The sequence below is a fragment of the Prinia subflava genome, chromosome 19 (genome assembly GCF_021018805.1).
Source record: "Prinia subflava isolate CZ2003 ecotype Zambia chromosome 19, Cam_Psub_1.2, whole genome shotgun sequence".
Taxonomy (NCBI): domain Eukaryota; kingdom Metazoa; phylum Chordata; class Aves; order Passeriformes; family Cisticolidae; genus Prinia; species Prinia subflava.
The window spans coordinates 4,586,566-4,597,644 of NC_086265.1; the positions used below are offsets into that span (position 1 = coordinate 4,586,566).

Here is an 11,079-nt window from a genome sequence, read left to right on the forward strand (position 1 = left end):
CCGCGCGCATGGCGGCGGCGGCGGGCGGGTGGCGCGCGGGCCGCGCGCGGCGGCGGCGGCGGCGGGGCCGGGGCGAGGAGGAGGATGAGGAGGAGGAGGAGGGGGAAGGAGGCCCCGGAACCGAAGCGGTGCTGCGGCGGCTGCGAGAGGCGAGGTGAGTGCCCGGTCCGCGTGTCCGCGCTCCCCGCCGGGCGCTGTCGGGCCCCGCTAACGCCGCGCTCTCCCCGCAGGGACGATCTGCTGAGCTCCGGCTTCTGGGCGGAGAGCGCCGGTGAGTGCGGGGAGCGGGGGGTGCGGGGACAGCGGGGACGGCGGGGACAGCGAGCCCCGGCCCCGCCGTGCTGACCCCGCCGTGCTGACCCCGCCGCCCGCAGGAGCCGTGCGCGCCCCGCTGAGCGGCCCCGCCGAGCCGCCCGCCCGCTGCGTGTGCTACGGGCTGGGCCGGTTCGGGCGCTGCCCCGCCGCGCGGTACCAGCTCGCCTTCCTGCTGCTGCTGCTGGACGAGCTGCGGGTGAGCTCCGGGAGCGGCGGGAGCCGCGGGGTCGGCACCGGCCCGGGGCCCGCTCACGCCGCCCTGTCCCCGTAGGTGCCGCCCGCTCGCTGCGCGCTGTTCGACCCGGCCTTCTCGGCGCGGGAGGCGGCGGCGCTGCGAGCGCTGGGGCTGTGCCTGCTCCCGGAGAATGAGGTGAGGACACGGCCGGGTCAGGCTGCCCGGGAGCCGCGGGGAGCCGCGGGCAGGGCTCGGCCGTGACGGGCTCGGCGGTTCCCGGGCAGGAGGGGAAGCACGGCGTCGGGGGCGCGGCCACGCTGTTCTACATGGTGCACTGCGGGAAGGCCCTGTACAACAACCTGCTGTGGAGCAACTGGAGCCCGGCGGCGCTCTCCAAGCTGGTCATCATCGGGAACAGCTTCCGGGGAATCGAGGAGAGGTCTGGGCACACCCTGGACAGGCTCAGTGCCTCCCACCCTGCTTTCCTCTTCTCTGTCCCACTATTTTATTGCTTCCGATAGAAATTTCCCTGTTTTGTGCATTTTCGTTGCCATAAAGTTTTCAGTTGTGAGCCCTCTTTCCCCTTCCCTGTCCCACCCCCATGCAGAAAACCTGTCTAAATCCACAGTTGTCTAACATGGACATCTTCTGTTATTGCAGATTGCTGTCCAGAATCTTGGAGAGAGATTATTCTTACATAGCAAAGGTATGAGGCAACAATTTAACATTATTGTTTCGTGTTGACAACACACCGTTTAATAAGAAAGGAAACGAATTGCCGTTGCAAAGAAGAGGGGGGTTATTTTAAAAACGTTTTTCCTAGACACTGTAATAGAAAAGCTAATCACTTTAGGATTGTTGAACATCTGCAGAACATCCTGCACACAGAGGCTGAGGGTAACATAAAACCATTCTCATCCTCACTGGCTCAGCTTTGCAGGAATGGGCTTCTGCATTGTCTGCAACCTTTTCCCCAAATGATCTTTAGGTCTTGAAAGGAGTGGAAGAAGTGGCACTCCCCAGTCATCCCCGCTACCTGGACACCTTCAATGACACCTCTGTGCACTGGTTTCCCTTGGATAAACTGCAGGAGCTCTCCCCTGAGGTCTGGGACTTTGTGGAGGAGCCGATGTATCAGGACTGTGAGGACCTGGAGATCATCAGGAAGGGGGAGGCAGCTCCTGCCAAGTCCTGACCCTCCCTGTGGTGCCAGGGCTGGGATCCACATCTCTTCCCATGGAAGCTTCTGTGCAACTGAGATGGAGCTCAGGTAGCAACAGTGGCATCAGGCTGTGTCAAAAGTGGCAGCAGCTGAATGCTGAGGTGATGGGACATTTTTGTATTTTATTTAATAAAAAAGTGAAGTTGAGCGTTGACTTACACCCGCTGAGCTACAGCAAACTAATTCCACCAAACCTGCCTTGAAAACCATCCACACTGCAGTGACTGCTCTTTGATTCCCTCCCCTTCCATAACAATTCAAGGCCTCTGCATGTCCTACACACATTTCAAAGCATCAGGAAGGGGAAATTATCTGAGGGATCTGTAGTGGTAAGTGTTGAGGTCTGGTTCCTAGTGCACACTTGGAAAAAGCTCCCAGCTCTCATTGCTGCTGAGATCAGCTCTTAATCTGTCCTGAGAACAACCAGGTCAGCTCCCTCCAGGAAAAAAAAGCCTTAGGGTTCCTTCCCTCACCTCTGTGCTCTTAACCACTGCAGTGCCACAGCAGAGACTTGGGACAGCTCTTGGCTGTGTGCAAGAGGAGCCCACTGTGCGAGGGATCCTGTGGGGACAGTAACTCACTGCCAGCACAGCACACAAGCTGTGACATCTGTCACTAGACTCAGGGGACTCAGCCAGGCCAGCCCTCACTCAGCTGTTGGAGCAGAGAATGTCCTCTCTCCTATTCTGCTGGTAAACCTCTGGCCCAGGTGGCAGTTCCAAGTGTCAGCACTGCTCGTTCTCCCTTAGCCTGGGTTCCCAGGTTGGAAAGTCTGGCCCTTCATCCTCTTGCCTGAACAGCTCTTCCAGCACAACCACCCTGGCATCCAGCTCCAGTGTCACTATTTACAAACCTGGAACTTGTTTATTCTAAGGGTTACCCAGAGGGACTCAGTCCCCAGCAGGGTCTCACTTGGCCATGTCAATGAGGCTCTGCAGCAAGGTGGGCACCCAGAGTAGTCTCCCCTTGCACAGAGGCCTCACTTGGCCATGTCAATGAGGCTCTGCAGCGAGGTGGGCACCCAGGTCTTCTCCCCTTGCACAAACACCACGCCCCTGTCGATGTAGATGACGATCCTGCCGAAGGTGTAGAGCTGCTTGCCCTCGTGCCGCTTCCCGATGACGGGCATGAAGACGATGTTGTGCTCCTCGGCCTTGGTCTGGATGAGGTCCTTGAAGTTCATGGGCACGGAGCCGGCGGCGGCACCGATGCCGCGCTGGGCCATGTTCTCGGCCTCGCGCCGCTCCTGCATGGCCTCGTACTGGAAGTCCTTGCGGCGCTCCGTGTGCGTCAGGTACGCGATGTTCTCCCGCGCGCCCGGCTGCATGTACCCGCCTGCGGGGAGAACGGGGGAACAACGGGTCCTGAGCTGTTCCCACAGGGAAGCAGCTCCACCCCAGACACAAAGTCAATCAAGACATTTGGAGTGTGGTGTTCAAGTTTGGGCTCTGTTTTGGGAAGGGAGTGCTGTTTTGGAAAGAGGGCAAATTTCAGGTGCTGCCCTCTAAGGCACGCCCTTCTCTTTTATACAGTGTGAATTCCCAACAATCACTTTTAGGTCTTAGGGAGAGGCATGTGGAAGGAAAGGGAACTGCTAAAAAGATAAGGAAAAGAACTGATATCTCACCATAAAGAAAAAAATACCCAATAATGACAGCTTTAGAAGTCAAGCCCTAGAGATGATGTCTGACTGACAGGGCAAGGCTGGAAGGGGATTGGTTGTTCAACGGCCCAGGAAGCCACCAAAAATCTGTTTCTGCTTCAGTGCAGTCCAGAATGATTGAGCAGCACCTCAGAGGTGTTCTTTAAGGACAGAGCCCACTGACTTTCACTCCTGGGAGCTGCTGCTGTGCTGCCAGCAGGGCCTTGCCCCAGTCAGCCTCCCAAGAGCCACACGTGACTGTGCTGCCAGCCCAGAGCAGCAGAGCCCCCCATGAGCCACCTACCCACGCTGGAGGACACGGCCCGGTTCATGATGTCAAGAGCCTCATTGAACTTGTCCTTGATGGAGGGATGTGCCAGCACCTGGTCTGAGAACATGGACTTCCAGCCCAGGTACCACTTGGTGATCTCTTCGTAGTTGGGGCTGTTACTGAGCCAGGAGCAGAGCACCTGCAGAGCAAGGGACAGGTCAAAGGCAGCACAGGATGTTTGTGCAGGAGAGGCCTCTCTACCACAGAATTCCAGAGTCATTTAACATGGAAAAGACTCCAAGAGTATCGAGTCCAATGTGTGACCAATCACCCCCTTATCAACCAGCTCAGAGCACTGAGTGCTACATCCAGCCATACCTCAGACACCTCCAGGGATGGGGACTCCATTACCTCCCTGGGCAGCCCCTTCCAGTGCCTGCCCACCCTTTCCATGAGGAAATTCCTCCTGATGTCCAACCTGAATCTCTCCTGGCATAATTTACCACTTGGTTTATTACAGGAGGAACTGTTCCAATGGCTACTGAGCTGTGAGTGGGAATCAGCCCAGTTCAGCACCAGGGGAGCAATTCCTGGACACTCCCCAGTTAATCAAACCTCTTTCCTCAGCCCTCAGTGTCTCACCTGCAGCCACTTTGGGAAGAAATGTTTCTCCAGCAGCCCAACGAGACTGGAGACAGAAATCATCCCCTCCCAGTCGATCACCCAGTAAAAGGCATCCATGTGCTGCTGGTGAGGGTTGATGATCAGCTCATTCAGACACATCCCTGGGAAAGGAGGGGACAGTTAGAAAAGAGCCTCACTCAGTTTTATCCATGCCCTGACTTCTTTCACTACCAATACATAGAACTTGAGCAGCACCTTTTTGTTATCCTAAGGGATGGTGGGGATCTTTGGCTGCTCCTGCAAAAAAAAGGTGCATTTCCACTTCCAGTGATTACAATTTGCTGCCAGAACCGAGGAACTAAAAACACTTGACTATTTTTTAACCTTTGGGCCACTTTGCATTACAAAACTCATGGTGAAACATTAGAACAGACCAAGGAATTCAAGAGTAGAAGAGAGACATCTTACAGCCTGGTCCTACCTGACAGCTCTCAGATATTCCTAGCAGCTAAAGATGGATGATTTATAAAAAATAAGACAGAAAAGCTAGAGAATAACCAGTAATTCCTTGTATTTTGCTACTCTTTCTGCCTATACACAGGACTGGTAGCAGAAAATCAGAGGCAAGCTTGGTCTAGCCTAACAACAGTCTCTGATGTAACACTGGCACCCACATCAGCAAAGATCTTTCCTTGGTGTCAGGGGGAAGGTGCCACCAGCAGATTCCCAAATCCAGCACTGTCTCACCGAGTTTAGGCACGATGTTCTTGACCATGAACGCCTCCCACGAGCCGGGAGTGAACACATCCTTCCAGGGCTGCAGGATGAGCTTGGCAGAGGAGTCGCTGGGGTGCCACTTCTGCAGGGCGTTGGCCAGCTTGTTGCGGATGGGCGAGTACAGCGGCTCCAGCCGCGCCTGCATCAGCGGCAGCCAGGGGTGGATCCACGAGTGGATGGGCACCGTGTCTGTCAGAGGGTTCCAGCTCTCCACCTTGGGGCACAACAGGAAAGATTAGCTGAGCCCAGCCACCAGCAGCAAGTTTATGAGCTCTGATGCAACCTCTGACTCCTCAATCCGTCAGCAGAGGCTGCACACTGGTGTTTGGGAGTTCCAGCTGGAATTCAAACACCGGTTCAGGCTTTGCCCTCCCCTCTCACCTCCTTCTGCAGCTTGGGGAAGATGAGCTGATCCAGAATGTTATCCAGAATCCACACAGGAACAACATTCACCCAGCTGTCCAAGAAGTCCACCATGGATCCACAGTTCCTCGGCTGCCACCGCGCCACGATGTTTCTGACGTACGGCATCCAGATCTCCCACATCAATCTGGGAAGAGACCCCAAGTAAATCTAAGTGAAGCTCAAAGCTACAGCCTGGGCCTAAGTAAACCAAAGCTGTTAGTTAAAGCTGCTTTTCTTCTGCAGCTACAAGCTGGATTTCAACAGGCCCAGCAAGGGAATCCTTGGGAAAAGTTCCCTTGTGTCTGCTCTTTTCCACCCTTGAAGAAGCAGCACAGGAAGATGCTGCACAAAGTACAAATAATTTGTTCTTTACCTGTGAAAAGCATCTGTTGACAGGTCCTGCCCACTGTGGGATAACAGCTGATCATTTTCCAGAAGGCTCTTCCACTTGGCTATGATCTCCGTGCCATATGTACAGTCCTGGGAATGAGAGGGCACAAATGGTCCTTATCCTTTTCCATTAACTCCAGCTGGGATCTGCACAGAGCAGGCTGATGGTGTGCTGAGCACAGCCAGCCTTTTCTCCTCCTCTCAGGGCAAGCCAGGAGCTTGCAGTCTTAATTCCAAAGTCCCACAATCACTGAAGTTGGAAAAGAACTCCCAGACCACTGAGCCCAACCTGTGACCTCTCCCTACCTTGTCACCAGCCCAGAGCACTGAGTGCCATGTTTATCATTTCTTAAATTACTTTTAGTAAAGTCCTGCCAGAGAAAAATCCCACCTTACAGTATTAATACACCTCCAGGGAGAGAAGAGGATAATCTGAACTTTTCCAGGTGTACAGAGAGATCCAGACTCTATCCCAGCTTAAATTGCACTGAGAACAGACTGTGTATCTCTAATACCTGACAGACAAACCTCTCCTCCTTTTGCTAAAAAACAACTGCTAAAGATTTGTTTTTCATCAATTTTTTCATCCCAACACTCATAAAAGGGATTGGTGTTAACCTTACAAACTCCTAAATTTTTACCCAGCAGATGTCTGAGCGTGGGGACAGTACAGGGCTTCATTTTGTCTCTTTTCTTTTTCACCCAGACTGATCAGGAATTTAGAACCCCAGACTGGTTTGGATTTGAAGGGACCTTAAAGCTCATCTCCTTCCACCCCCTGCCATGGGCAAGGACACCTCCCACTAGACCAGGACACTTGGGACAAGGTAACAAAGATTACTGGAGCCATCAAGTGAGAACTGCAGATAACTCAAACCAACACACACCTTGAGGGGATCCCAGTTTTTGAAGTACTCCTTCATGAGAGGATAAACTATGGCCACTGCCAGGTCCACCCTGTCCGACATCCTGTACTCCTCGTAGTACTTGTCCTGCAGGGTCTCAAAGATCTTTGCACACTCATCCAGGGTCAGAGGGTTCTCACAGCCCGGCTGCATCCTCCTCTCACACTCCTCCACCATGTCCAGCACCTTGCTGAGGTTGCTGATGGCCTTCTCCTCGTGGGACAGCACCTCAGCCATCTTCTGGATCTCGTGGCTCAGGTTGACCACCATGTCCCTCTCGTACTGCAGCTGCCGGTCGCTCTGGATGATCTCCTGCTCCGTGATGTCGATGAGCAGCTGCAGGTTGTGCTCCAGCTCGGGCAGGGCAAAGCCCTGGGGTTTGGAGTCCTTGCCCAGGGGCTGCTGGGGGCTGTCGTCGGGGATGTTGTGCTTGTGGCTGATCTGGCTGTAGCTGTAATAAACTTTCTGCTCCCGGCCCGTCATGTCAATCACCTGCCAGCACACAATGAACTCTCTTACAAAAAACTCTTACATCTCAAAAAAGGAGACAATCCCTGACTCCAAACTGAAATCTGGAGATTTCCAAGGACCTTAACTACTCCAGGAACTGCAAAGGTACACTGTGTTTGAATGAGGGGATTGCCTCCACAAGGAGTTAGAATGAATAATAAGACAACCTGGAATCAGAGCCAGAAGAATCTCCTCATCTCATCCCAGTTCCACTGAATGGTTCTACAAGCAGTGATCTTGCCATTAGTTACACTATTAGTTATTGCACTTAAAACTTTTATAATTTTATGAAGACACTTTAAATTCAGATTAATAATGTTATTAATTTATCCCTTACTGTCCCTGTGAGGTAGAAGATGGTTTAAACAACCCCAGAAAGGACAACTGTGCTTCAGAAGTGGGTGAGTGTTGATTATGACAAATGTGAAACAATTAAATTGCAATTAATCCCCTACACACACTCACATTTAATCTAATTTGTCACCACATCCAGGTGACACAGAGATGTGTCAGGGATGGCTCAGGGATGAGTTCCATGAGGCTGCCCAGGCAGTTCCTAGGACTGGCTTTACTGAGGTTACCGGTGGCTAAAATGTGCTGGTGACTCCAAAGGGCCAAAACTGTTCCTCAGGGGTCACCTCTTGGCTTATCAACCTCACCTTGACCTGGGAGAGCTCCTTCTGAGGGGCTGCAAGCTGCTTGCTGATCCTGCCCTTGGCTTTCAGCTCTTCCACTGTCTTGTAGCTGTATTTGGGCTTTTTCTTGCCTCCATTCGGGTCCTTCCGCCACTGGCTGAGCTCCTTCTGAAATTCCTGGACAAAAACAGCACAGCTGTGGTGGCTGCTCTTTGTCACACCCCAATTCTGCCTCTTTACAGGAAAATATCCATCAGATCAAAGAGGAAATTGTACAGGAAATAACTGGGAAGTGGAAAAGCTCATGCCAAAGCAGTTCAGATGCTGTGGGCCAGTCACCCATCCTATGGATTAAATGAACAGGATGTTCCTGGTCTTTTTGTAATTTAAATAAAAGACAAAGACTATTTATGTGGAGAACTCTTCAAAGGAGGGTTTCTAGCAAAGCTACTGAAATAGAGTGAGGCAGAAACAAAAAAGAACATTACAGTGACAAGATAGATCTGCCTAAATGAAATCAATGTGCTCTGTGTTTGGCATCTTATCTAAAACGAGCCCAAACTGTTTTCTCTGACTCACAAAACTGAATTTTGTACACACAGCACAGCAGGGAAACAGCAAGAACCCCAGACATACCTCCTCAGTTTCCTCTTCTGAGTCCACCACAGGGAAGTCCTGCAAGGACTGCGTGGTCCTCTCGGAGCCGTAAGCGCCCACAGCACCTTTGCCTTTCCTCTGCTTGGCCTCGATGGGATTGATGATTCCTGGCAGGATGGGAATGGGGTCAGGAGGAGCAGTTTGTGTGCTGGGAGAGAGCAGAACAGCCAGGCTTTCCCTACAAGTTACCAGATCAGCACCAACACCCTCCCTGGCACTGCCTGCAGCACCGTGGGACTTCCAACATCACCAATTCCCTACAAAATCACTTCATCCCAGCACACACCAAACTGCCAAAGCACAGCCTTACTCCCAACCACATCTCACTGCCTTTTTATTAACAGCATCTCCTTTTCCGTGGCATGACCACCTTTGGAATTTACTGCCTTTTTTCTTACTCTTTTTCTCTTGCAAAATACCCGGAGGAGCAAATGACCACAGGTCACTTTGAACACCCCTAACTCTCACCAAGGGCCAGAACACTGGCAGGAAAACAAGAAGGGAGTTTAAACCACCTGGGGCTGGCAGTTCTTTAAGGAATCCAACCCTTCCTCCAAATGCCCAGTTAATAATAAACCACCAAACACACTGCCAGTACCTTGAGCATTCTTCCCCAGACCCCTTCCAGGGACATATCCCATCTTCTGGAGAAGCTTCTGCCCAATCCCTTTCGTGTGTCTCTCCCAGCTGCCAAAATCCACAAAGGACTTGGAGCCTCCTGCGAAGCCTTTCTGGCTGGGCTTGAAATTTCCACCCTGTTAAAAACAAACACAGGAAAACCTTCAGCCCTGAGGCTTCAAATAACGAAAGTGTGGAAAACTCCCCTCAGAAGGTTCTTCCCAGAAGAGATTCTGCTGTCCCCACACTGCCCAGCTCACTGGAACCTCCCTGTGCATCCATGAAGCACCTATGGAGATTCCTGAAATTCCTCAAAAGGGAAAGTCCTGAAAAACTCTGGGTGACAACCTGACAGCTCTCAGGTTCCACCACCAGATTTAGCTGAAGCTGATTCCTGATTCTGTCCAGTTTTAACTCAAAATAAGAGTTTGAGTTTTAGTCTGTAACATGCCCAGATTTGTCCATTCTGTGAAAACAGAAAAATGAAGTCTCTGAAAGGCAGGAACCCACAGGAATTCTCTTCTTTAAACCTCCATTGACCAAAGGGAATACTGATAAAAATGAAAGGACTGATTCCCAAGGACACCCAATCATTACATCAACATACAGGTGTCTCAATGATATATTACCCTGATTTTTATCACTGTATTTGTATCAATAATTCAAAATCCAGAGCAAACATTTCCCTTAATGACACATGTGGGTCTCTGGTTGAATTATTTCTCCCTTTTTTAGTGCTCTATTACAGTTTCACTGCCCTCCACCACAGCCCGAGTTTCATAAATATAAAACAAAGAGCAGTAAATTTCCTGGAGAACTCACTGTTTTTAACTTCTTGGGCACAAACTCCTTGGGAATCTCCTCCTGCTTCACAGGCTTCTCATCGTCATCTGAGTCCTCATCAGAGAGCTCCTCTGCCGCCGCCTTCCTCAGCCCAGCACTGACAAAGCTCACGGGGGCCGAGTAATCCCTGGAGCTGCAAAACGAGAGGGAATTGTGCTCCAGAGAACATTGTCGAGGTGTTTAACCCTATTTCTGCCAGGCAATCCCCATCCTCCCCACCCCGCACTGCAGGGAGCAAGCGCAGGAAAAATCTCTACAGCTAAAGGGATCCCAGAGCAGCCCTGGCCCGGGATGGGCTGCTCGGGTGGGTGTTCACAGCCGGGAAAGGCCCGGGGAACGGGGAAAGCTCGAGGGAACGGGGGAAAGCTCGAGGGAACGGGGGAAAGCTCGAGGGAACGGGGGAAAGCTCGAGGGAACGGGGGAAAGCTCGAGGGAACGGGGGAAAGCTCGAGGGAACGGGGGAAAGCTCGAGGGAACGGGGGAAAGCTCGAGGGAACGGGGGAAAGCTCGAGGGAACGGGGGAAAGCTCGAGGGAACGGGGGAGCTCCGCAGCTGGGGCAGCTCCTGGGGTCCCTGAGCGGGCCGGGGGTCCCAGCCCGGCCGTACCGCTTCCCGCCGAAGCTGGGCCGCTCCTCATCCGAGTCGCGCTCGGCCCACACGCCGTAGGTCGCCTCCTCCTTGGTCTGGCGGTGCCGCTGCCGGTGCGGGTTGAATTCGTTCTGCAGGTCCCAGTCCGACACCTCGAAGCTCTCCATCTCGACGCCATCGTCTCCGTCCGTGCCGTACAGGTGCGACATCGACATCGTGGCACCGCCGGGACCCCCGGCCCGCTCAGAGATCCCCGGCCCGCTCGAGAACTCCTGATCCGGGATCCCCGGCCCGCTCGAGAACTCTTGATCCGGGATCCACAGCCCGCTCAAGAACTCCCGATCCGGGACCCCCGGCCCGCTCACGGATTCCAGCACCGGCCCCGGCCACGCCGCCAAACCGGATGGGCCTCATTCACTTCCGGTCCGCTTCCGGTAGCGCGCAAGCCCCGCCCCCGAACCATAGAGACGCGCAGAGCGGCCGCGGCGGCAGCGCCACCTTG

General features: G+C 53.1%; 2 protein-coding genes across 2 annotated transcripts; one reads left to right on the top strand and one right to left on the bottom strand.

The window, feature by feature from the left end:
* Positions 1-8: 8 nt before the first annotated feature.
* Positions 9-1,859, top strand: SRRD (SRR1 domain containing). Its single transcript, XM_063416279.1, has 7 exons — positions 9-154; positions 231-271; positions 375-511; positions 587-685; positions 775-929; positions 1,151-1,196; positions 1,479-1,859. The coding sequence occupies exons 1-7, from the start codon at positions 9-11 to the stop codon at positions 1,683-1,685; spliced, it is 831 nt and encodes a 276-aa protein (XP_063272349.1). The 3' UTR covers positions 1,686-1,859.
* On the bottom strand, positions 1,815-11,011 carry TFIP11 (tuftelin interacting protein 11). Its single transcript, XM_063416267.1, has 12 exons — positions 10,596-11,011; positions 9,969-10,122; positions 9,127-9,283; positions 8,508-8,635; positions 7,896-8,048; positions 6,709-7,218; positions 5,805-5,911; positions 5,408-5,576; positions 4,997-5,240; positions 4,268-4,410; positions 3,659-3,824; positions 1,815-3,047 (listed from the first exon to the last, which is right to left on the bottom strand). The coding sequence occupies exons 1-12, from the start codon at positions 10,790-10,792 to the stop codon at positions 2,692-2,694; spliced, it is 2,484 nt and encodes an 827-aa protein (XP_063272337.1). The 5' UTR covers positions 10,793-11,011; the 3' UTR covers positions 1,815-2,691.
* Between the last annotated feature and the right edge of the window lie 68 nt (positions 11,012-11,079).